At 38.5% G+C, this 27,318-nt stretch overlaps 1 protein-coding gene across 4 annotated transcripts in view; it reads right to left on the bottom strand.

Moving 5' to 3' along the window:
* Positions 1-2,046: 2,046 nt before the first annotated feature.
* DOCK4 (dedicator of cytokinesis 4) overlaps positions 2,047-27,318 on the bottom strand; it is a 253,451-nt gene continuing 228,179 nt past the window's right edge. For 2 of the 4 annotated variants that reach the window (XM_086747731.1, XM_086747741.1), the window contains 14 exons: positions 26,702-26,868; positions 25,305-25,391; positions 23,436-23,612; positions 19,805-19,888; positions 17,348-17,467; positions 16,871-16,992; positions 16,489-16,609; positions 15,903-15,984; positions 15,575-15,684; positions 14,291-14,458; positions 12,026-12,098; positions 9,443-9,556; positions 8,448-8,509; positions 2,047-5,151 (listed from right to left, as the gene is read on the bottom strand). In XM_086747731.1, the coding sequence (XP_086603857.1) occupies positions 4,726-5,151; positions 8,448-8,509; positions 9,443-9,556; positions 12,026-12,098; positions 14,291-14,458; positions 15,575-15,684; positions 15,903-15,984; positions 16,489-16,609; positions 16,871-16,992; positions 17,348-17,467; positions 19,805-19,888; positions 23,436-23,612; positions 25,305-25,391; positions 26,702-26,868 (1,913 nt within the window). In that variant the 3' untranslated portion in view covers positions 2,047-4,725. The remainder of the gene's footprint in view (positions 5,152-8,447; positions 8,510-9,442; positions 9,557-12,025; positions 12,099-14,290; positions 14,459-15,574; positions 15,685-15,902; positions 15,985-16,488; positions 16,610-16,870; positions 16,993-17,347; positions 17,468-19,804; positions 19,889-23,435; positions 23,613-25,304; positions 25,392-26,701; positions 26,869-27,318) is intronic. The other 2 variants (XM_086747749.1, XM_086747759.1) reach the window with 1 other exon arrangement.

Here is a 27,318-nt window from a genome sequence, read left to right as displayed (position 1 = left end):
CAGTTTCTCCCACTATTTTTCCTGGGTGGGTGTAAAAGACTGTGTTGAATATTTGTCTCAACATTGTCAAAAACCAATGGCTTCCCGTTATCTTGCAAGCCAATTCCTGTTGTCCTGAGAACCTGAATGCAGAGCTGATTCTGAGAAATTTAGCCCCCGCCACCCCGGCATGCTCCTAGAGATGATAATAGGCATGCATGTCACCCAGTGATGGGTGTGCATATCAGCGCCAGGTGAGGGGTGTGGCTAGGAAAACCAGCTCTTGGACTACAATGAGTACATTAACATAAAAGGGGAACACACATCGATAGAATCAACATCGATGGAACCAACATCCACGGAATCAACATTGAAACAACCAACATCGGACGAATCATTCCCCCATCAAGTGAACTGGACTATCGGGACACCGCAGCTCCATGGTGGTAGCTATTGCCACTCTTTCCCCGCTTTCCTTTCTGTCTCTCCTTTCTCTTCCATTTACAAACTTCTTGTCGGGTTAATAAAGTTACCTGGCGTTTGGCTCTGTTTTGAGTCTTAATTCTGTTCCCAAGAATACGAGCAAAACCATGCACCGGTGTGTGAGAGGTTGGTCTAGCCGCCCCTCGCCTCCCAGACTCGTCTGAGGTCGGCTAGAATGCAAGGGGGCCTTCCTCTCATCCGAAATTGGAACGTGACAGTGGCTGAAAACACACATGGATCAATTATCTAGCCATCATGGGTTTTGCCTTGTTTTTATTTGCCCCACCCTTTCCCCCTCTCCAACTGTTCACCTTCTCCCTTCTTCTCACAAAATCTTCCTGCAATAAATACAAACCCAGCATCAGTCAGTTAGAGAGGAGCTATGAACTGTATCCCTAACACAAGTTCTGACCTGGGTGAGTTTGCCCAGGCGTGCCTGGGAGGTTCACATCCCAGGCTCCATCCTCACTGAAGTCTGCAACGTCATCAGCCTGTCATTACAAGCATGCTGAGCTCCTTACTGAAAAAGCCGCCTTATTTTACCACCCAGGAAGGGTTACCCAATCCTGACGCTTAGTGCTCACATGAGATATCCAACTCTAAACCTTTCATATTTCTAAGGCTTGCATATTTTTGCTGTTTAATCACAAGATTTTTTTTGTTATCTGAAGCAACTAATCATCCTAGTTTCCTATATGAAACATATGTCAAAAGCTGAATTAAAATTATAGGGAGACAAAAGACAAATTACATTAATAGGGAAAGGTCTTTCTCCTACAGAATCTGGTTCAGGGTCAGGATCTGAAGGGCTCAGGTAGGGAACATCCTCTCATGCTGTCCCAGATGAGGCTTTGCTCTTCCACAAGTACATGTCCAGGCTCTACCTGGATCATCAGTGCTGTGGGAAAACCCAGTAACCAGCAGAGCTGTGGAGCAAAAGAGCTGCATCTGTCAGCACCTGGGGTTACTGATACAGCGCTGCTACATGCCTGACTGATCAGAGCTACACTCAAAACAGGGTGCTTTTCATCATTTATACCTCAGGCATTGACTCCTGCCTACCGGTAGGTTTTTGCTCAGTCACTGTGCTTTTTGCTGATGCTGTGGGACAATCTGTGAACAAGAAGAATGGTCAGGCATAAAGGCAAGGTGCCACTTTCATAGAGAAGAAAAGATTTACACATAGCTCCACCTTGTTCCATGTGAACAGGGCCATATCTGCACTACCCTGAAACCCTTACTATCAGGGAGTAACTTCAGCTTTGTGTTTCTTTCAGGACAGAGGCTACTGGCTATGATCTGACTTGAGACATCCTCAGAGTGGAGTTCACTGACAGCCCACCATGAGAACCAGTCTGAATTGCATCATTTCAACGCCAGCCAGCTGAGTTGGCAGTTGCTTCTGTGGCATCCCAAAGGTACCAGCATCTCAAATGCAGTATTTGAATACAAAATCTTCCCACCTATTACACACATGTTGGCTAACATTCAAGCTATTGACTAGTAACAGCAACAACTTCTCCTACGACTTCTTGAATTACTGTCATCTAGAAAAGTGATAAAACTACATTTATGAGTAATACATAAAATTCAAACAAGACCTTTATTTACATTAGGTTTTCAAGCGCTGGGTGTTGCAACATACATAACAAAATTTCATACTACATTTTTTTAATAGGAAATCAGGTTGAAAAGCTGATCTACAGAATCAATTTGTCAAAAGTGGCTAAGCAGAAAATGTATCAGCTCAGTTTTAGAGTACTCTGTCAATTTTACACCGTCTGCTATCGTTCAGAGTATTCCTGATGTCATGGTTATAAAAACAGAGCACTCATGCAGGTTAATTTACAGTGAACTCTCCTAATAAATTTTACATTCTTCACTTGTTCAGAAGAGCAGGTCAATACTCTCTGCATTGTCTCACAAAGCAATTACGGCTCCAAACAGGGAGAAAACAAGACCCATCAGGAGATTTTTAACAGAAATAAAACTGGATTTAGCAAGACAAGGAGTCAAACTTTAATTCCATGACAAACTGAATTATCATCTCTCATTCTGTAGAAAACAAGTTGTACTGTAAAGATTAATCAAGTCCTTTTATTCCATATTAACATTATGCAGCAACCAATACAAGTGTCTAGGTAAACAGAAACTTCATGAAATGTTTTGCTGCAAAGTTGACTTCAGTAATGCACACAAATGATAAAGTCATCAACTCTGCTCACTGCCAGACATAAAAAAATGGCTTCAGGAGCCAATAACACTGATTCATACTGTGCTCAAGCACTAGTCAACAAATCTATTAAACTACACAGGGGTGAAAAAAAAAAAAAAAATCAAAGCAGCTTTGTTATCTTACTTGTGACATCTTATTTAAATCTCAGGCATTATCTTTTTATATCAGCATAAATACGTAGCCTTCTACACCTTTTATGACATGGTTACTGACACAAAAATGTTATAGTAGAAAGCAAGAGCTAGTTCAAGGAATTTCAGACTTTGAAATCAGCAAGATACAAAGCTAAAATTCATACGTTCCTTTTCAAGTTATGAATACTTTCACTAAAACATAAATATTTTAACATATATTAATTTTTCTGACATTCAAAATTGTAAAGTCAATATGGCAGAATTATTGTTAAAAGCACATATTTACAAATAGTTTTTTTTTCCATACATAAAGTATTTGGCATAATTATAACAATCTTACTGCATACACAACTGCTTCTTTTTCACATAATGGTACACGCCTTATTAAAATTTACCAATTATGTACAAAAATACTCGAACATTTATTATAGAAAACCTCTATAACTACCATCAACAGCTTGTAACTGCTGAAGGTTTAATTGAGAGAATATAAAAAGTGGTCACTTTCTTCCAGTTAAACTATCAACAAATCAAGCACAGCTAAAATCAACATGAGCTTCCCAACAAAAGAGGGAGAATATTTTTAACAGCATGATTTAAAATGTAGTTCACACATCTGTTCCCAAGCACGTTAAAAAGTCAGTAAAAGAAAGAGGATACAAAAAATACATACAGAAGGTGCTTTTTTTTTTTTCTTTTTTTTTTTCCCTCCACATTCCTACGGCTTGGCATTAGCTTTCCACAGCTCTTCAGATGCCGGTCTCTAAAATCCAACCTAAGGCCAAACACCATTCTCCTATAATAAAGATGATGGTGATGAACTCAAGCTAAAAAGCAAATCCAAAACCTGACTCCACTGGTACATACACATCCAAAGAGCTGTCCAGAATTTTTGCTAGGTTTTTACAGAATTATTAATGACCTTTGCAATTAGCTTTTGGAATTTATTGATCAATATCCAGCAATTTGTATTTTTAAAAAATTGTTCATTTAGTGTATTGCCTTGGTAGGAGTCAGTACTGATTCTTGTACACAAGTTAAATGAACAATTCATTTGTATCTATTTCATACGCAGATTGTAGTTTAGGGTGAACTTTCAAAAACAGCAGAGAATCTCCACTAGCAAGCTGCTAGCTTTTTAAAAAACAAAACCAAAACATGTGAAAAACATTAACTGGAAGAATAAAAGTAAATTGCACCTCAAAACGAAAAGGATGCATCAGGTACAGTAATACATTAATGGCACAAAACCTTATAAAGATTCACCAGAACGGTGTTCTACGCTGAATGTAACGCAGGCATTTTTCCATCTTAAAAATAACATAAACCAAGTGTGTGTTTCAAAAATTCCAAACTACATTCTCACAGCATTTCTCTGCAGTATAACTTGCATTATAATTCCGCTTTTTCCACAGACATTTGAAATGACCAACCTGTTCATTGGGTAAGAGAAACAACTTTCAAGCTACTTGCAGAAACATCCTAGTCTACAGACTACTTTGTTAGAAAGCGTGCATTTATCTCTAGTAGTAAAGATCCAGTCAATATATTCTGTATCTTGTAAGAAGCATTCAGCTAACTCAGATGAGAGTTGTAGGGTTTTAGTTTAATTTTTAAATAAAAATAAGGTACAAATAAAAGCATTTATTCACCACCATGAAATAATAAAAAAAAAAAGATCCTCTCATTCATGTTTCCTGTAATATCTCGCAACCTAAATTAGTAGTTTCATTTCAAATGTGCAACTTAATATTAATAAGCATTTCAAAATTACTCAAAAGAAAAGGTGGGCAAAACATTAAAGTGCCTAACTAAATGCATTTTACCATTTTTAAAAAATATTATTTCTTAAACGGTAAAGAACTGGTTGCAATTAAATATAAAAGTGGCTTCTCATAGCTGAGAGACTTTGCGGGGCAGAGGCCTGGGCCGGGGAACCTGCTCAGTCCTCCTGCTGCTGTTTTCCAGATTGTTTGGCCGGACCAGCTGTGGCTTGGGCGGCAGTGCCGGCGGGTCTGCAGCGGGCGGGATAGAGAGGCTGTGAGGTAGAGGAATGGGGCGTTTCAAAGTCCGCTCATACACGCTGTAAGGCGGCGGGGTTTTACTTTCTTTTCTCACAGGCTCCTCAGAAACGTTGTAGCTTGGGACAGTCACTGTTGGTTCACTGCCTTGGCTTTCGAAGCCTGACGTCTCTGACGTGCTACATCGGCTGAGCGAAGAGATGCCGCTGCTGTAGCTCCCCGACAGCACCGGGGAGTTGGATATGAGCCCCGAGGAATGATACTCCACTGGAGACGGTGTGAATGACTGCACAGACCCCTGTTCGAAAGAAAGGGCAGAAGAAGAATTCACTTGAACTAAACAAGAAAGAGCATTTCTGTGCTCAGACTGAAAACACACAGATACACGGCACAGATTCTGAGGCTTGATAAACGTAAATGATTGTGTCCCTGTTTAAGTAAGATCCAGTAAGAAACCAATAAAAAGCTGATTTCAAGAGTGCCTAGCTACACCTTAAACAGTGCTCACACCAGTAATTCATGTAAGTGGAAGTAAAACTGTATTTAAATGTTATCTTACTATCAAAATATCCTGGAAAAATCTGGAAGCCCTTAAAATGAACCCTCAATTTTCCTAGCTTTGAGTGAAATGCATAACCCTGCGTAGTGAGTACCTAGTGGTGTCCTGCCCCCTAACGCCGAAGCACAGGACTTGCATCCCAGTCACTGATGCTACTTCAGTCTCTCATGTTCCAAATTCAGTTTCCAAAGCTTTTCCTCACAGTTTTAGTGCACTGTCATGCAATGGAAAGTGCAATTTACATCGTGGCATCCTTTCCCAGTGTGCCATAATACCAAGGTTGGAGGTGAAGCGCAGAGCAGATGCCAAGCGAAGAGCCGCTGCTGGGCGCCAGGCCCGTTCGGCCCGCAGCTTCTGTTGCTATTCAGGGGCGGCAGCGGGAAGGCAGGAGGTGAGGCATCACGGCTGCTGCAGATGACATTTTGAACCATAGTTGCTCCACCCTTCCTCTCCCCCATCTCCCAAGCATTACTTGAACACACCGTGCCGCTCGGACGAAACACAGAACACCACTGTGAGCCCCAGGGATGAGGGTCCAACGAGGGGAAAAGGTTGCCAATGGCTGCACCAGCAGCCTTGCAGGTCTGTGAGGGAAGGTGAGGGATGGGGAGCTGAGGGCCCAAGCGGCAACAACAGTGCTGACGAAGAATAGAAGGCAGGGATGGTAAAGCCCTATCTAAAGAGCATTGAGCTGTCCTATTCTAGTTAAGCAACTTCAACTGGAAACTGTAAAAAGGTTAGACCATACTTTGCAAGTTGAAAAGTTTTTGCAACATATCTGATTTTGACCAGAGCCATCTGAGACAATCTAGACTTACTGGCCTCAAGCACAGGCTAAAAAAGGGATGGAGAAATCACGTGGGATGGAAATACATTTCTCACCCCAATTCTTGTTAGACTGGTTGGCGCTGAGCTGCTCAGCTTGAGGTGAGAGTGTGAGCCATGCAACAAAGGGTGCAGAGGGGAGGAAAAGGAGAGGGGTAGGGATGTATAGAGCTGGCTGCACTGACTTTATGCTGTTGAAATAATCTTTAGTTATCCGTCTAGGACTGGATCCACAGTGCACTGAAAGCAATGGAAAAAAAAAAAGCTTCACTTACAACAGTGGGTTTTGTAGTACTAAGATGGCCTTCTCTGGCAGCACGCAACAGTTGGAACAAAGGTTAAAAACTGAGCCCTTTATATGGCTAGGGAAAAGCAGAGCAAGTTTTATTTAAAGCTCAGTACATGTTGAAGATATTTCAGAGACTGCGAGGAGCCTGTTTAACTACTTGTTTCAGCTTCCATTCCTCTGCATGTGAGGAGGCTGCAGCTGCGCTCCTACGCCAACAAACACCCAGGGTCAAAGTTTTCCAATAAATTATGTAATTGGTTCGAGTTCCAAATGCTTGACACTTGGATTAAGTGACCATAGATAAGATTTGGGACCTTTGCTTTTGTCATTCAGAACAAGAGCAAGTATGTGTAAACCCTGCCTGCTTCAACTTAGGAGCTGAGCAGGGTTAAGCACTTGGTTCCTCACAGCAGTGCAGACTGTTTGTACCAGTAGTGAGTAACAGTCTAGACACCAAAACAGTCTGGAAATTCATGGATGCTGGAAGTGAGATCCAGCAACTCTCAGAAGTATTCTGGGCCAGCATTCCTCTCCCAAGCAGCAATCCAGACTTTGGCTGTAAAATGCTTAAATTCTGTCCAGACCCTTAGAAGAAAACATCCATTCAGGAGCAAAGGAAGAGTCGTGCACCTTTTGTGCAATATCCTAATGCTCTGAAGAGCTTCCTAATAAGCAGCCAGTGCAAAACCTGGGATCAGTGCTCCTTTCAGCAGAAGGTCCTATTACTATGGTAATAGGACTATGGGGCACTCTGATGGCCAGCACAATTGCTCTCTGTTGAACCTGGACCACCGTGCAGCCACAAGTGGAAATGTTACAGGCTCATGGGACGACAAAGAGGAGAATGACTGCAGACTTTTGATTAGGGACCTCAAAGGGAAAGGTGGCATTCTGGGGAGCCACTGTGCTCCTCAGGAGATGCGTACCTCTGAAGCATCAGTTAGGCACTGGGTAGCTGAGGGATCACTTTGGCAGGGCTGCCTCCCTCTGCCCTGGCACCTGAAGCACCAGTCATGCTCGTTTCTACTTGCTCTCCTTCCAGGTTGTTGACCCTCGTATTTCTAACCACAGAATTCTCTCTGCTTCAATAGGGTAGTAGAAGCTATGCCAAGACTAATAACGTGCAGTCTGTCAGTACCAGGGTTTGACTGAAATATGCAGGCTGCTTGTTCATGTCCTCCAGTGCTGTGGAAGACACAGATTTCCTGGTCAAGCTTTCCAACCAATAAGCTGTTGTGCAATAAGTGGGGATTGACACTTTCAAATATCTTGAAATAGAAATGAAATCTGCCTAGTTTAGCCTGGATCCTCAGTTGCTATGGGTGTTTAACTGCCAAAGAAGAACGAATGCTTATTCACAGCCTGTGCTTAATGTTTCCTACTGGCAGGTTTCAAACTACTTCCAGTTTCTTACACAACCTCCATGGATCGTTCTGCAGAGGAAATGGATATTAAAATGACTGAAGCAGGGATTACTCACTAACACACCCTCTAATCCAACAGCTCTGGATGCTGGAGGAGTAAGATGAATGGGTTGCACAACAGGTTCTCCTTAGCTGGCCCTTTTGCCACTGTTGGAGACAGAATTCTGGACTAGCTGGAACATCAGGCAACTCTTCCATTTATTTCTTACGCTCCCTTCTGTCCACTGACTCAGGCGAGCTTGATCACTCATGCAGGTGAGAAGCCTAATACTGAGAGGCTAGAGAGTCTGAAGATGAGGTTACTTGTGTGCAGTTTTGAAAATCTTCAGAGCTGCTCTAATTGTTATGGCTACTTACTCTTGTGAATGGGTTTTGTACAGGCATATGATAATAAAAGGAAAACATAATATAATCCCCCAAAATGTATACTAAATATATACTATCTACCCCACATACGACCTGTCCCACAGCGGCGATTCACTGCAATAAGACAGTACCTTCATTGGTGATCTGCCAGCAGGAGAAGGGGAAACGGAGGCTATGTGTCTTGCTGGTGATGCTGTAAAGTCAGAAAGATTTCAGTGCACTCTTGGCATTACAATTTTCACTAAGAAATCTTTTTAAGTGGATAGGAGATCATTCTATACACAAGCATTATCTCTGGTTCCCACTGGGTACTTGCCCGAAATCTGAAAACAGTTTTAGAGATTTTGTTTATTTTACTTTGTTCTCATGATTATCTTGCATTACAACCAAGGAAGTATAAGAAATTTCTGCATCTATCTTCTCTGACAAATTTTGTATCATTGTAAATCAGTTTATATGCTCCCCAATGATAACAGGATTCAAAAAAAGTCAGCATAGTAACTTTTCCCCTCCTCTTTTTCTTCTTCTCTTAATTATGTATTTGTATGCCAAATAAGAAAAAAAGACAATACGTAATGTACTTAATCAAATGTTTACCTGTAAATATACTGTAAACATGCCTGGACATACTTTAAGGCATAACACACAAAGTGTCCTCTATCCCTTGAGAACAATTATATTTATAGTGTCACTTAAGCAGCCTTTCCTTTAGATGGAAATTAATCTTTTGAAAGGCAAGTTGGTAACAGTAACAGAACTCACCTACTTCCATGATTGCCTGTGCATTTTCTGGCCAGTAAGATTCTCTGTGGTTAATGATCATTCCTGATTACTAACCTCCAATTATCATAAGATCAAAAGATTAAATTTTACGATCTTCCCTAGTACCAGCATGAAGTGTCTGAAACTACTCATGAAGGGGCAGAGTACTGGAAACAGAATGCTACAGAAAACATTACTGAGATGAAAATACCTGTGGAGGCAGTTCTACAGCCTTCCATGTCAGTAACCAAATAATAAATTAACCTGCTCAAGTAGTTAAACATTAATTAGAGTGGAAAGAATCTAAGCCCTCCAGTAAATCACTTTTTTACTGGATTTTAGCCTGAAATATCCATTAACTCACCAGTCTGTGCAGGTCTTGGTGGTACAGGAGGAGATATAAGCTTTCCACTTTCTGATGTGTTTCTGGCTTCCTTCCCACTGTCCAGGCTCCAGCTGCTGGGGGTGGTGTTTACAGCTGGAAGAAAATGAAAAAGCTGCCATAAGCATCAACACTTCCAGCTCTCTAACTTGCCTTTATCCATGAGCGTAAAAATACACAGAGTGAAAATGTTAAACAACTTAACAAGCATGCCTGAAAAGCTCTCATGATTACATCAGCATTTGAAAAGCTCTTAAATAATGGCTGTCAATCTTCTAGTTGCCTGATGTATGCATCTGGCCCTCAGGTCAGTTTGTGATTGTACAGCAGCTGGGACCATCTACAACAGCAGCAGCTGAGATAGCACTCTGGTGCACTGCAAATCCAGCCTCTAAAGGAGATAAGCTTGAAGCCTGTTAATATAATCAGTTTATCTTTGCACCAGACTCTTATTTAAAGGTTTCTAGGCAGAGGGGAACAGACTATTCATAAACACTTTCCATTAACTCATTTTATACACAGAAGGGACTAGAGAAAGGAACCCGCCAAATTCCAATCAACCTCCCTCAGAAAGCTTTCAGTGCTAACTGTCTTTTGTTGCCTGCATAGGCTACAATTTTAGAATTGAAAGCAGGTGGAAAGAAGGGCACAAAATGGAGTAAAAAGTGAAAGAAGTGAAGATGTCTGACAAAAAAATCAAATGAAAAAAATTCTTGTGAAGTAAGAAAATTTATATACGCTATTTGTAGCCATGGTCAAGGATCTCTGCTTGATCATATAAACTGCCACTTTGATATGTATAAAACTGGCTGTTGTATTTGTCTGTGTGACTTTTACCAAATTCCACGACTTCATAATTGAATGATCCCATAAGGCCTGGAACAGCTTCCTTAATAGAACTGGATTATCTCATGTTATCAAGGAGCCACCAATATTGTAAAGAAGTCAGATAGAAAGACAGGGCATTTAACACGGACAGGACAAAAGCTAACTTAAACCTCAAAATTTTTCTTACACATCTTGTAAAAAAGTGGAAAACAACTGCTTCAAACATCCCCACTCCCCCCCCTTCAAAGCCGCAAACCTCTTGCCTTGCCATGACAGTTTCCTTCTTGTCTGCTTATTTCATAGTTGTGAGTGGAGAACCACATCCAAGAACTCTGTGCTCATTTATAAAGATGAAGCAAAAAGCAAAGTATTGTAGCTAACTGATGGTATCAATCATTGCTATTATAGCAACACCAAGGGTTCTCAGAAGGACTGGAATCCCACTATACTAGTATATACCAGACTTAATACAAAAAGTACAGTACAAATGATATTTGTTTCATATCTGTAACAATATTGTTACAGTATAATTGCACACTAGTTGACCCCGAGAACCATGCACAGCATGATCTATTTTCTAGAGGATCATTTTGCTTTTTTATTGCCAAGATATGCAATACATTGTTTGCTTTTTATTGTAGGCCGTCACCTAGCAGTATGGTTTTGCCCTCATCCTAAAAATGACTTGGCACCAGACCTGGGTACTTCAAATGCCTGAATCTCTTGACAAGCCATTTTTTCTTTTAAGTCATTCAAGCAGTCAGTTCTTTGGACTGCTGAAGTCTCCAGGAGAGAATATTTTATTTTAACAATTCTGTAATATACTTGGCTGCGTGGGTCAGTGGAAAAATTTTGCCATTTCCATGTTAAATTATTTCATATGTTTTTCGGCCCTGTGAAAAATTCCACACTTGAGCTCTCATAAAAACTTGGACACAAAAATACTTATAAAAATCAGCTCTTATTGATGAAAATCTGATTCCTGGTCAGTTCTTGTTACAGCATATTCTTAAAATACTTATTTTGAATACACCTGTTTTAGTGTATCCTTCAGTCACAGTTCCACAAAGGGCAGAGCATAATGAAATGAGCATATTATGGATGTGGAGCACATAATGAAATCTTGGCACAATAACTGTGTCAACGATATTGAATTTCCCCATGCACAAAATTATAAAAGGCAATATTTTGTCTGTGGAAATTCACAGGTTTCTCATTCACCCTAATTAAAAACAAAACAAAACCACAGAAAACCCCCAAACCACAAATTGATCTTTTCTCTTCCATCAAAGTGTAGCTAAAAGTACAATGACTTCTATTTGGTAAAGAGGACTTGCAGTTACCGAACTTCAGGACTCTGTCCATCTCTTGAGCTTCTCTCTGCCCCAGTCTCTAGAAGTTCATCTCCAGGGTTCGTCACCCCATATATATCTCTCTTGAGAAGCAGAAAGGACAGCTCTCACAGGCAGCCGCCTGCTGTGACTTGCTGCTCCATTCCTCCTTCCTGCAAACTCCTGGGCCCTTCTGAGTGGCCTTTAAAACACTCAGTTTAAACAAATGCCATGTTCCCTGCTTTTTGGCAAAGTATTTTGAAACTTAGAGTTTTAGCATAATTTAGTTAGTTAGAATGTTTTGAAACTTGGAGATGACAGTAGAATTAGCATTCTACAGGAATATGACAGATTAATGATATTTTCATTACTTCCAAGATTGGTATGATGCAGCATTTCCACTCACCTTTGTCAGGGCCTGGCAGATTGGAATCACTTCGTGGCAAAGCACCATCTCCAATATGATTAAACAGCATTCTCTGTAAATTGAAAACAGCACAGTTTATGCATAGCTGCTGTTGTATTTCAGTAGCCTTTAAGAAAAAAAAAATATTTTTTTTATTATCCCCACCACACAAGTCTACTTTGGAGGCAGAGTGATAAACATCACCTAAGAACATAAATAGTTCAATAAAAATGGTATACAAAAAGGGAGTAGACTAGTTTTCTGAAAACTGTACACACTGGAATCAGAGGGAGGACTATTATGTACTGAGTTCTGACAGTTTCCAGCTCCCTAAAAAACAAAATAAAGCTCATTCCTCAAGTGGTATCTTGATAGATTACTAAACAAGTGCAGGACAGATTTGCAATAATTTCATTGTAGAATCAGGATCTGAACAAGGTGTAATGTCTGACAATATTCAAGTTATGGCGGTTACCTTAGAAGAGCATTGTGTATTATTTACAATCCTGAATTTTTTGGTAGCAGCATTCTTACTTCTCTTGTGGATAAGAGCTGACTCAATGTGTGTCTGTCTTTCCTTTTCTGAATATTCATTTTTTAAAAAAAAATCACAGTAAGTTTAAGAAACAATTTTAAAATTTCACCAGTTATTTCTTTTGGCAGCATTCAAATAAACTGTAGGTCACTAGTTTATCTTGATAACAGATGTAACAACAGCAACAGCATACAGTTAATCCTACAAGTAATTCTGATGTACTTTCCAAAGGAAATGAGAAAAGATACACTTAAATTTTTTTCTTCCCTTTTAATTTAAAGTAAGATCAGACAATCAGTGGAATCCAAATCAAATCAAATCTCATTCTTGTATCTCCTTCCATTGTTCAGAGAGGAAGGGCCACGCTGAGTTAGTGAGGCACTATGCTATGGTTCCACAAGATGGCAAACCCAGCTGTAAAGTAATCATCATCCATCTAACATGTTGCAACTCCACGTTACAAAGTAAGGAACAAATACTTGGCCAATTCAACTTGATTTAAAACATCTCATAGAGAGAATGCTTTGGTAGACTTTGAGCTACACTAGGTTTGCCTATCTATGATGCATTAGAGTCATACTGGATCAGGTAGTATCTGTATCCCCAGTGTTACCAATTAAACTGAGGTGGTATAACCCCACATGTACTCAAATGTGACAGAAAATCTTATCGTATGTTCCTGTCTGGTCTAGATTGCATGTTCACTGCCTAGTGAATCCGCAGTGCACTAGGATCTGGTGGGCATGTGTTGAAGTTTGTTTTCTGTTGTGAAGGTAAAGAGCAAAGGCTGAAAAAGCAATTGAAATTGGAGGAGATAAAGAGACAAAAGCTGAAAGAGACAAATACAGAGAAACGAGGACAGACTAAAATAATGAAATATAAAACCATATGGAAGAACAAGAGCAATCACAGGATGTTTAATAAGATGCAAAAAAAACCCCAAAGCTGTGAAACCCAAAAAGCTCCATTAAAAAGAATAATAGCACAAAAACTAAGGAGGCTTGTTGACCAGTCAATGACCGCAGGCATTCCTCTTCAGAGTATGGGAAGAGCTGGAGAGACACTGTACAATCGCTCAGCCAGAGATCAAAAAGCAAGCGTAAATGGATGTTGACTGAAAACGGCTGTACATAGATAACCTTGAGCATCAGTTTCAACAAGGGAAGCGGATGCAGTGCTGCTGTGGTCTTGTTCTATGAAATCCATCAAATGTCCTTAAATGAGGTAGCTATGGCCTGAAAGGACTCGATTTGGACTTGAAGTGCAGGAATTGGCCTGTACATCTTATGTTTCCCAGTTGAAAAACTATTGTGAAAATTGCATTTGTTAAGCTGTAACAAAGACATTCATAAATGGGTAGTCCTTTCCTTATTAACTTAGTGTGAAGCTCCAACCAAGACTTTTGAAGTTAACTGGTGTTAGAATAAAAATAGAAAGGGCAAGGAACAGTTTGAGCATCTAAATTCTAAAAAGAGTTGCAGGTATCTCTAAGATATTTCCTTACAATTATCCTGACTATTTCTTTTCCCCTTCTTAATCAGAAGGCAGAGAATCATAATCCTGATCATAGTCCATTTTTACTGCTTGGGGAATACAGTACGAGAAAGAAATTCCACCTTTCCCCAGAAAGATACATCCTCATTTATGGTTATGAGAGTAGAAAGAAACTGTCAGACCTTCTCACCTTTGAAACATGCTTCACTTTACAAGCAAGTTAATTTTCTACTTACCCTCTCTTGGGACACTGAGGGTAGAGACAGATTGGGAGATTTTCCTGCTGGGCGAGTCTCAGAGAGAGTGGAGACTGGGCCTACGAGCTCCTCAGCCTCCCTTATGGAATCTCGGGTAGAGTTGGGGATAGAAGTCACATTCCACTTGGCAAAGCAAGAGTTTGCAGTCTGGGAGCAAAAACGGGATATTTTTTTCTTTGCGGCAAACTGTAAAACCGCTTTATTTAAAGAGCATCTCCTGGTCTTTCCTGTATAATGGTTTGGCTCCACTACCACTGAGAAAGTGCCCAGTAGATATATCAGTAAGTAGTTTCTGAGAACTGCCTTTAAGTCTGGCTAAGCTTCAGTATTACTTCTTAAGCCCTCAGGTAACAGCATGAGGACTTAAATAGAAAAGAGGAAAAAATTAAATCAAGAGCCAATTCAATAACTGAAGAAGCAAGGGACAAGAATACAACTAACAAATCATTTCTAAAGTAAAGGATCCCAGACTAACAAATTGTTTTTTATCAGAGGCACAATTTCTGGTGGAAATGAGAGTGCTGAGAGAAGGACCTTTCACACTGTATTTGTGTTCTCTTCTTTTTCAGCTTCAGCAAGAGGTGCATTGTGTGATGGCATGGATTAAAACAGCAACTGTGTTTAAGGAAAGCACTTTAGAAAAGCAGATCCATTAAGAAAAAAAGATGAAATAAGGATTCAAAATTGGCCAGCTCAACCAAGCTCATTTTGCATTTCAGATACTTGAAAGATACAAATTCATATAGGCCTATGCAACAGTAATTTTAAGGTAAGAAATCAACTCATTCTTTTATCAGGAGTAACAAAACATCTATCTTTCTTTTCTGAAACTACATTGAAAAATAAGAATTGCCACATGGAGCGTGTTATTATCTCACAGTGGCTAGGATTAGCTATTTCAGAAGAAATAAAGGGGAGGTCAACATGGACAACTGTCATGATAACAGTTTTTCTTTCTTTCTTCTTCCCTAGGTTGAACAAATGCTGATGTTTCACACAAGCAGGCTGTGTTATCTGGTACGTCTTTGCATCGCTTCCTCACTGTAGTGAGTAAATATCAAAAACCAGCTCTAAACCTAGACAAAGTAAGCATCGATTCACATCTCTCATATAAAATATTTTAGAGTATTTGCTTATAAAACCAAAAAAACCTCTTGAAAATTAGCAGCAGTAAGCAAACACTGAATCTACTTGAAGTTCAACAAGCGATTTTATCATCATCTTAGCTACTTGTGTTTAGAGGACTCCCAACAAGCTTCCTACCTGCGAGGCTTCCGGAAGAATAGGGTAGATGGCACTGCAGGGCCTCTCTCTGGGGGACAGGCAAGAGTTTTCTCGGGAATGCTTATGTTTGTCAGACAACAGAGGAGAGGCTAGAATATAAATGTGTCAAGTGATTAAATTAATGCAGTGAAACTCAGACATACCAATTCTATGCTTATGATGAAGAAATTCTCTGTCTTCAGTAATTCATATTCCTCAAACAACTGGCTAAATTTGATGTCTGACCAGTGATATTATGCAGAAATTCAGCTGAGTAATGTATCAAGAATCATTTTAATACGATTTACCACAGGAGACAAGCACTGACCTCTGGCACTGGATGGAGCAGAACTGGTCACATTAGGTGAAGCAGAATGAGTAGAACTCAGGCTTGAGGTAGACGGACTAGGCTGTGTAGAGAAGAGATGTTGTTGTTACCACATCACACTTAGTGGTTTGGAAAACAAAAATGTATGACACACTTTTCACTAAAACAAACAACTTGTAATTTCTTAGACTAATTTCTCAGTATTTCAAAATAGCAAACCAGTATAAAAAGCATTAATGTAACTACACAAAGATGTAGTAAAATATCAAATAAATAGAAATGTAATTAACAGAAATAATTACATCACAACTGTGACAACTGGGCAGAAAAGTCTACGACTTTGCATCATAGTGCATTGCTGCTTATTACTTTTGTAAAAAATTAATGCTCTAAGTTAAAGAAAAAGAAACAGTTACATAAAAAATTGTTCTAAATTCAGGAGGTTAACAGTCCATTTAAAGATTTGTTTTTTAAAGGAAGTATCAGCAATAACTTGAAGATTTCTGAATAAAATAGAAGCATTATTTTAGTAAATAGCCTTGTAAGAAAGATTCTGTTTAGTTTGAAGAATTACAGTAATTTGTACCTGCATGTTAAAAACTTCATCAGAACTTTCTGATTGCCCAGTGATATTGCTGACTTCAGCAGAAGCTTGCGATGATAGTGATGAGGATGAATACCGATTGACAGCTGGGTAACTCAAGGGACTGTTATAAGAACAATGAAATACAAAATAGTTAACTCTAGTTGCCAATCATAGTTTTTCAGGTGAAAACAGCACATGTTCATTAATCTCCACAGTTTAATTTGGATTTATTAGTTGAGAGAGAGAGAATATATATATATATCAGCTATTCATGCCTGAAGATACTTCAGGTGGACTATGGAAGCATGCACACAATAAAAGTATTCTATGGGTGACCTTCTGTGAGCAACAAAATCTACCAATTTCTAGAAATTTAACTTGCCTGCGTCGTGGTATTACCCTTGCACCATCAGGGCTCATAGAAACAGGTATGGAATTTCGGCATATGCGAGGACTTCCATTTGGAAAATGAACAGGACTAGCCTGTACACAGGCAGAAAATTCCTGCAAGTTGTTAAAAGAAGATTAAAGTGAACATAATATCATTAAGCATTTTGTAAAATACAGATAGCAATTTGAATAGTTGCATCTGCATTTTGGATCAGCTTCACCATTAGCAAGAAAAATATTTTAACTTTTTGCTGATTATAGTTTCCCCTTACTAAAACTTGACTATTTTTCTCTGCACTGCATGGAAGGTTTAACAACTTTCTCTTCGCTTTGTGGTACTGTAAGAATGCTACAAGATGTAATGTGGACAAACAACCAAAAGATGTCACTGTTTGTCGCCTTGGAAAATTAAACAACCCTTACTGCAGCTAAATGGTCTCCCGGTTTATCTATGCACCTGCTCACGTACCTGTATTCCCAAGCTCGACTTCATCACAAAGAACTGATCCACCAGCTTTTTGTGCAGCGGCCTCATGTCCTGCGGCACCACCTTCTCATGTACTGCCAAGCCAAACTCTAGAATCTGGGCCTGCAGAAGAGATAGGAGGAAAGTGGGGGCGAAATATCATTTTGATTCTTTTTGTTTAAGCTTTCATCATCAATTATGATAGTAATAAAAAAATTCAAGAAAATGCACATTGTATTAAAATCACCTGTCAAAATCCCTGACAGACCTGTAATCAAACAAGGCCTAAGACCAAAACCAGTAACACACAGGAAGGTTTATGCCCCACTCCCATTTTATTATTTGACTACAAAAGATTTAGCCCACACAAATTGAACTCTAATATAAAAACCACTATGGATAACATAGTGAAAATTCTAGCTAAATGGTAACTGTACAAAGGAGCAGCTCTAACCCCCTTAGAAAAAAAAGCATTTTTCTACAAGAACATTTACCATTAAAAACATGAAACTTAACAGCAGTGGTCACATCCACCAGAGACCCTGGAATATATTTTCAATGAAGTGCACAGTTCCCAATCCTATTCCAACTCTCCAGAGACCTAAGTAAGTGGTGCCATTATCCATAATCCTGACATAACGCCCAGCAGGCTTCAGAATAACATTGCTAAAACTCTAATCTTGCTCAAATTTGGTCACAGGCTTTTAAAATACTGAATTAGTTACAGGAGGAACCAGATAAACTCAGATTTAAAAACAAAATAGCTACACTATGCTGTAATATCTTTGGATGAGAGCTACTAGCTGACGTTTTCAGGCAGCCTGCGAGCGGGCACACAGCTGCACAGCATCACTGACCCAAGGTCAGGACTGCGGGACATCTATCTGCAGACATAGCCATCCCGCCCCTTCTGAACGCTCTGCGTTTTCTGTTAAATCATCCGCGGGTGCCAGACAGGGTTTAACTGCTACCAGTTGTAATTCACATTGTTGTCATAGGAAGGTATTAACTCCAGTTTTAAATTGTAAGGGTTAGTGAGTTTAACTATAGCTTGAAAAACTGAAAGTGCAATGTAAATTACTATACATTATCTAAATGAAATTAGAGTGAGCTCAATGAAGCTATTCTGATTTGTACTGTCTGAGGATCTGTCTCTCTGGCTGATCTGACCAAAAGATACCACAATGCTGAGGAAAAATGGAATTTCCGTCTTGCCAAATTCCAGTACTCTGACCTCTTTATCCCAAGCTGGCAATAAAGTCTGAAATTTCAACATGCTGCATAGAACAAAGATAGGAAAACGTCAGTTTAAAAAGCTGAAATACTTAGAATGATAGAATCATAGAATGGTTAGAGTTGGAAGGGACCTTCAAAGGTCATCTAGTCCAACCCCCCTGCAAGGAGCAGGGACAGATCAGGTTGCTCAGAGCCTCATCCAGCCTGGCCTTGAACGTTTCCAGGGATGGGGCATCCACCACCTCTCTGGGCAACCTGTTCCAGTGTTCTACAACCCTCATTGTAAAATTTTTTTTCCTAATATTCAATCTAAATCTACCTCCCTCTATTTTAAAACCATTACCCCTAGTCCTATCGCAACAGGCCCTACTGAACAGCCTCTCCCTATCTTTCTTGTAGGCTCCCTTGAGGTACTAGAAAACTGCTATAAGGTCTCCCCGGAGCCTCCTCTTCTCCAGGCTGAACAGCCCCAACTCTCTCAGCCTGTCCTCATAGGAAAGGTGCTCCAGCCCTCTTATCATCTTCGTGGCCCTCCTCTGGACCTTCTCCAACTGGTCCATGTCCTTCTTATGTTGGGGGCTCCAGAACTGGATGCAGTACTCCAGGTGGGGTCTCACCAGGGCAGAGTAGGATTATTTAGTAAGATTATTTGATCAAAATAATTTATTTCAGCATTTCCAAATGGAGACGCTTCATATTTGAGGCTGGTAGGTCATTATCTTAAGAATAAATTGAGAAATAATACAAAAAAAACATCTAACACATAGAACACCTGTTTAATTTAATAATTTGGTGTTTATTTTACTGCCTACCTACTTTGGTAATTATTATTGCATATATTCCAATGTAATAAGATTTTTCAAGTTTTTTTTTCTCTTATGCTAAACCATTAACAAAAATGTTTATTCTGTAGTCGTGGCAAAATATGCTGTGCAAATATTTGCATATGATCATCACAAGACAAAAACTTGCCTCTCATTCAACCTTTAATTTAGAATAGTTTGAAGTGATAAAGATGATGATGAAAAGGACTAGGGAAAAATATTAACATGACCCAGAAACCTGCTTCTATAGGAAGTTGCTGTCTACTTGGAATCTAATTCAGAAGATACTGAAGACCACTGGGCAATTATTATTAACCTCTGAAATGTTATATTTTATTTTGGGACACTTTTAGCTAGAACAGCTGAGCAGGCCACTGAGTCAGTCTCTTCCCTACTTTACCTGCTCGAGCATCAGCTCTCTCAAGCGTGTGATCTTCTCTCCATCCTCTGGATGGTTCAAGATGTATTCTTTGACAAAGAATGCCTAAGCAGAATAAAATCACAAAGTAACATAAAGTGAGTAAAAACACTTTTTAAAACAAGTTTCTAGATTATATTTTCTAAACAAAAGCTCCTTTCTACTGCAACAGAGGATAATAAATGTTAAATAATTATTCAAAAATGCATTGGTGGACACTACGAGCAAATAAAATGTGGCCACTCTTGAATGGAATTTGCCAATATCCAGAACAGATCCTGAATCAAATGTGGAAACCTGCAAATCAGAGTTGAAACCAAACACAGATCACCTGAACTAAATGTCTCTTCCCCATTATTGTGACATAGCGGTTTCAAAAAATTACAAAGAGTTAGATTTTCCTCTCTTTTCATACTAGGAGTTTCATTACCCCTTAAATATAAAGATTGCTTAGGAACAGTGTGAAATCATATCCTATTACATGTATCAGAGCTGTGAGATTATCTTCTTATTCACTCTCAATATAAATAATGTTTTCAAGAACTCACAGTGACATTGATATCAAAAAGGTACACTTTTCACTTCAGGAGCATCTGACCAACATCTAGGCATGTTCATGAGCTTACATGACTTTCCAGTTGTACCAATGATCAAAGTCATTTTACCCACCAGCCATGGCCTGAACATAGCACTTCCTTGTTTGTTCATGATTGCATCTTTCTTAACATGGCAACTATCCTACCCTGCAAGGGGATTATATTGAGTTTACAACAATTCTTGACACTATTCTGTAAATAAAAATGCTCAGCTGGTCATTTGAGATTTCTAGACCTTCTCAAAACTGCATTTGTCACCAAACGTGTCTATATGCTTACCTATACAGACACGTGGTTTTCTATCCATAGAGCTGAAAGGATAATAGTGGCTGCTCTGTGCTGTGTTTTCCTTTCGCACCTGTCTTAGCTTTTCCCTCACGTACTTCTTACAAGGTTCTCCATCCAACTTTAGCTGTTAAAATCTTTGCTATGCAGAATAATTTGTAAATATGGGGAGCAGTGGGCCTGGAGATAAATAAACCCCTTCCTCTGATTCAGATCTAAAATTTCATGCTGTGACAACCCATAACAAGGAAGTGCTGAGACCTGTCTAGAAAGCTGGTACTGTAATGAAAAAAAAATTATTTCACATGGTACTTTCATTGCATATAAGTAGAATTATAAGAATTCATGTTTAAATTATTAAAAGGAGCCCTCTGATACTTGCTAAAATCCCAAACTTCTGCCAGCTGATGGGTTTTTTCCCTCAGCTACAAGCTTAATGTTCTTTCAATATCAGGCAGGTGGTGTCCCAGTGGTTTTAGGCTGAGATTTATACAGATCAGTAATGAGTCAGAGATGTAAGAATCTTAACTTCAAACAAAATCAAGAGTACTTTAAAAAAATAATCAGAATTTGACTACATTCTTGGAACCAGTGGTTTCCTATAATTAATCATGAAAGTGCCTCTACTCTTCTAGCACATGTAAAGGAGCTAAAAGAAATGTAAGTTATAGTACAAATTACAGTTTGAGAGGTGTTAGTGGGCACAAAACACAGTCTTTGTGCTTTTCTAACAGTGTTTAGAAAAATTTTTAAAAAATCAGTAGTTCAGCCTACAGCTATTTTTTTTTAGCACACATGACAGTGCTGTATAATAACTATTACTTCTATAGATTTTCCTAGAATCTGTTCCTGTATTGAAACCAGTGGAAGTGTAGCTTTAACACATGTAATACTGGCCAAAGTGCTGAATAATTAGAAACAGCTGCTTTTTATCCCATCGGGAGGGGAGGGGAAAAAAAAAAAAAAAAAAAGGAAGGGGGTGAGGGGAAGGAGGGGGGAAAGGAAAAGGGAAAATAAAAGGGAACCAAGAAGGCAGCAGCTGGCCAAAGGATGTTATTTGCTGGGTCTTATTATTCTTAAAGCTGGGAAGTTGCCTGAAGGGAAGGAGGATATCTGCAAAGGTATGGTCACGCTTACCTCAAGACCACGTGCTCCAAGACTGACTGAGTTTTGGGCTTTGTACAGGGCAAAAGGCAAAAGCAAGTGAAACAGAAAGGCAGAGAAAAGCATTTACGGAGGAAAGGAAAAGGAGGAAGGTAGAAGGTAAGATGTGGCAAAACAGAGGGAAGACATATAAAGGCTGAAAGAGGGACATGCAAAGAGAATGAGGGTGAAATAGAAAAAAAACCAAAAAAACAACAAAACACCCAAGTCTCACAACTATTCCCATCAGTTTTGCTGTTTACAAAGCAAATTGGTGAAAAGTCCTATTTTGGATATACAGCAAGAGAGAGAGGGAGAGGACAGGAGGGAATCAAAACTGTCTAGATCAAGAATGGCAGCTAAGAACAACAACAAAAAAGGAAGAAGCTAGAACCTTTAATATGCTTGTGAAGAATGGAAAGCTATGCAGAGACACCAAGCTAGCTCTGACACCGCTAATTCAAACCAGACATAGCTCTGACATGACCGTATTTCTCAAGGGACTCCCTTCATGGCCTTTTACTATGTTAAACAGTTTTGTTGTTGTTGTTTAAGGGCAGCTGGGAAACATCAAACAGAGTATTGCTTTGCTTTAGTCTCACGATTTTCACAACCTTGCTGTTCTGATGACAGATTCTAACACTACAGCGGACTCAATTTCTTGTAGTTTAATTTAGATGCATTCCTATAAAATTTAACACTCTTGAGTGAACACTGAATCTTGCAACCTTTGAGACAAGTGGATAAAATATTATTCAACTTGGCATTTTCAATGGAAACAGAACAACTAGCAGACAAGTATTTAATAAGACTATTAGGAGAAAGAAGATGATAAAGCTGGGCTGAAAAAAAAAAAAAGTACTTCCTTTCTTTTTACTGTGGTTTCAAAATTCCACAGAACTTTGTGGATATACAGCATCCCAAACATATAAGGTTCTCCTAAGGTGATTCAGAGATGGTAATAATGAGGAACAACTTTTGGGAACAAATCCAGTTCTAGATATTTCTTAATTATAGGTATTATTTCTTACTATTTTTTTTTTCAAGAAAATAGTTTTCCTTAAAAACTTAGACAATAGAAAGAAGAAGAATCTAGAAGAACATGATTTTTCAAGATAATAAATTTCTTGTTAAGAATTTTATATGTATATACACACATATATATCTTTCTCTATACCTATCTTCAAATTAGAATGTCAGCACACAAAAGTAAATTTGCTGGTCAGCTAAAAGTAGCTCCTGACCTAGAAGAGTAGTATGGAGGGAATATATTATAATAATATAGTTAAAATTAACTACTTTATTAAAAATCCCCAAACAAACCACAAAAGAATGCAAGGTAATTGTGCATCAGCGCATCGCTGGATTAAGTTTATAGGACTATCTGCAGCAAAATGACTGTTTCAATGAAGCTATACATATTTAATATCACCTCACCCAAAACTGCAATATAGGTATAATTAAAACTATTATTGATGTAGCACTTCCCATCCTCAATTCATACAGAAGAGCTGCATCTGTTCAGAGAAAAAATCAGTAAGAAACTGTCTTATGGCAAATTCTTAATAAACAGAAAATAAATTGCTTACCTCTTGGTATCTAGCAACTCCACCATTAACTGCTGCATCAATGACCCCATTTAGACACATTGTGAGGGGGTTAATATTTTGCATCTGTCGAGTTTGACACTGACTAATCAGTGTTCTCAGCTGCTGGTTTTTATTTTCTAAGACTTCAATGGCATTCTCAAGGGGACTCATTTCCACCTGAAAGGGGAATAAGGAACATTGCGAACATACTTAATCTTCAGCTGAAAGATGAAATATATCCAAGGTAATTTTTTATTTCTTAAAATAAAACAAAGTTTTTCTATGTTCTAGTGTACTGGGGTAGAAAAAAATTCTTCTCTCTTGGGCTACCCTCTTAGCGTACACTCTGAGCACAGAGAGAATTAATTTTTTCACTTAATCAAGGACCAAAATAAACAAATGTGTCCCTCTCGTAGATTCATTATCTGACATTGAGAGATACTCAGCCTTTGCTGCAAAACACACGTACTTCAGCCTGTGATGGAACTCTTGGAATTGAGGCCTACACTATCATTGGTAAAGTTACTTAAATTGAGCTTGAAGTCAGGAGCTTCACCATGCTTAAGGGCACAGAGCAGAGCTTAAGTTTGGGCAAGCTAGTTTCCCCCACCCAAAGTGAAGTCAACAACTAGGCTTTATGGATGAGGAGTTTGAATGAAAGCTTTGAGCTAAGTTGATAATCAAGATGTAGGCAAGGGCAGTCCTCGACTAGGATGTGCCTGTCCTCTCTGGAGGGTGAGGAAGCTTTTCTCTCAAGTAGCATGAACTGCAGGAAAAGCAAAAAGCTAAGCAATAGGAAGAGTACAGGCCTGCAGTTGCCATAATTTACCAAAACATACAAACACAAATCAGAGTCACGATCTAGTACATGCCTAGGAAAAAAAATTATTACAGTTAACTTTTGCAAATGGTGACTACAGTTGTAACGTGATAGTAAACTTCGTATTAGGTTTCATTAACTTAGTAAGGACTCAGTAGGAGGCAACTAACAAAATCTGTCATGTTGCACAAATTTTTTTAATTTTTATTAAATTCCATTTTTTGTTTTCTACAGGAGAATATGAGGGCAGTGAACAAATGATATTTTATTGCTATTATAAAAGAAAAACACAATAGAGTTTTAAAGAAAATCAGTTGTACAATGGTACCCCTATATTTAATGGGACAATTGTAAGATTGGCTTTGACAGGAAGGAAAATAGTTACAGATGTTGTATTCCTGGGCTCAACAACTGACCAATTACTTAGAGATCTTTATATGAGAAGCACTCCTACAAATACATTTGAAATGTATTTAAGGATTTTCTAAGAACTATAACAACAAGGAAGGAGAAGAAATTACAATGTGTCAGTAGCAGATTGCTGCATTAGACCCTATTCCTACAGGTTCTGCGTAGGCATGCTTCCCTGCCCATGCTGAGAACCCAGAACTTCAACAGAGCTCTGGGCAGAACAAAGTTATACCCACATGGCATTTATTGTGGTACAGGAACTTGGAGAATGTTTACTTCTCAAGAATACAGAAAGACATGTTAAACTAGAGATATTGTAAGCATTAAATGTTACATCATGGTGAGTTTTAAAAAAGTAATTTGCTGACATTAAATGTTGCCTTTGGCTCCCCATTATTGTTCTCATATTTTTTCCTCAACTTTTTAAATGAATCATAAAGTGGTTCTTAATAATACTTTTCAAGATAAGAGAAACCAGACAACTCAAAATACTTTAAGTAATTTTGTCGTAGCTAGCTTGAAAACTTGCTCAAAGAAATTAGATACGAGTAATAAATCTTAAAACAGTTCATCAAATAACATATGGATAAGGAAGTAAACCAACCTACAATATGTATTGCAATCAGACTCATACTCACTACTTCACGTTTTTCCACTTCAAACCAACGAGATATTCCAGGTAAACTCTGCACCAAGATCAGTGTGGTTCTCTCCACCCACAGACTCTACAATATACAAAACCAATTTATGTCCTGAATTTGCCTACATATTTTTATCAATTATTCCTAGTTTTCTTTATGAATACCTTCGTTTAAGGTACATTAAATACATTTTAAAAAAAGTATTAACATCCATCTTGCTACTGAAATGCCAAGAGCAGAAGCCCATGACATTCACTTTTCTCCTTACTTTCTAGGACCTACTACTAAGCAGTAACTTCTGTGGATTCTTCACTCTTAAACATGGCATTATTCTCTAATATATATGTCCTCTAATCTCCAAAAGTCACTCACAACTAAATTAGCATTTTACTGTTTTCCTTTCTGAGATAACATCCAAGAAGAAGGAGAGTTTGGAAGCAGAACAACTTACAGATCACAGAGTGACCAGCTCTCCTCCGTGAAGTCCTACCTGAGATTCCGCAATGCATGGCTGATGGGATACTCAAATGTACTACTGTTGAACACTTCATGCAAGAGGTTTGTAAAATGAGAAATCAACACATAGGATAGCGCTTAGACAAAATATATATAAGCTGTACTATTAAAATAACACCCTAAGCTTTAAATAGAAGACAACAGTGACTTAATTTAGCTAATTTATTAGCCTTACAGTTCTTTCCTCTAACTTTATACAAAAATTATTATGTGATAATTTTCTTTGTGTGTCTTAATACCAGAATATATTCTGTGTCAGGATGAAAGTGTTTCTAGTGCGTCAGAATTAAAATTACACCAGAAGAATGTAAGAGTGTAAGAAGAATTTTCAGTGTGACATTTTTATTAGGTGGAACAGAAGTCATTTACATATTAGGGAAAGAACTATTGCCCTGAGACAATCTCTAAGTTCAGAGGTAGTTTTTAGTCTTGATATCACAGGAATAGAACATTATGCTGCAGTTTAGTCAAAACTGTCTCTCTCTTGTTCTAGGGAGAGAGAACTTTTCGCAATCCTATCCATACCTTAGATTACCTACTTAATGTTTTCCAATCTGCCTTATAAACTTCTCTGGAGGCTGCTCTGCTATCTCCAGTTCTGCCTTCTATATATCACTAATGCAAAAACAAATGGGTACTTTTTTCTCTTCTGTGCCCATATACAATGAGACCTTCCCATCTCCCATGTATTTTTTATATTATTTTAAAATGAGAAGTGAAATAATAAAACCTGAGCTACCATCTCCTCTAGAGAATTTGTTATACTACACTCATTTGAATAACACTACTGTAGATGATGTTTCAATAACACAACTATCGTTGATGTTACACATAAATCCATAGGTCTCGGTGGCCTGGGAAAGGACATGATACTTTACCTTGAATTCATTTTCCTTGTCCTTGGTCCCTTTGTGAAATGGTCTGTCATATCGGAATCGCCAGATGTGATTTACTTTGTAAAAGCTCTTGATGTTATCGGGAATGCCGTCTCTCTGCAGGACTTCCTGGTTTTCTGGAATTGGTGTCACTGCATAAATCTGTAAATCTATATGTAAAAAGTTAAGGCTATCCCACTTCATTCAAATTAGCAAAGTATATTGACTCCTGAAGCATGACAGAAGGAAAACTCTTCAAAATTCTGTATCATTAAATGCTTCTAGACTATTAATGGCTTGGAAAAGGAACTTAGGAGATTTTTTTTTGATGGTCTGGGATTTCTTTGTACTATCTTGTTGAAAATTTCATATTTATTTTGAAATAGAGCTACTTACACGGAACAGTACATGGAGTAAGGGGATTTAATTAAATATATTCTTATACATAATGCGTCATGCCATGGTAACATTATGTTGTATTGTAAGAACTTGAATGACTGTAACTTGAACTGCTACATCATTATCACAGCGGTGATAGTTCTACAAGTATTTTTGGCTGAGGTAAGAATCTTAATAACCTATACAGGGATTTTTAAATAAAACCAACAATTGCACAAAAA

This window comes from Chlamydotis macqueenii, chromosome 1, assembly GCF_036417535.1.
Source record: "Chlamydotis macqueenii isolate bChlMac1 chromosome 1, bChlMac1.mat, whole genome shotgun sequence".
Taxonomy (NCBI): domain Eukaryota; kingdom Metazoa; phylum Chordata; class Aves; order Otidiformes; family Otididae; genus Chlamydotis; species Chlamydotis macqueenii.
This window is presented reverse-complemented; position numbering and strand designations above follow the sequence as displayed.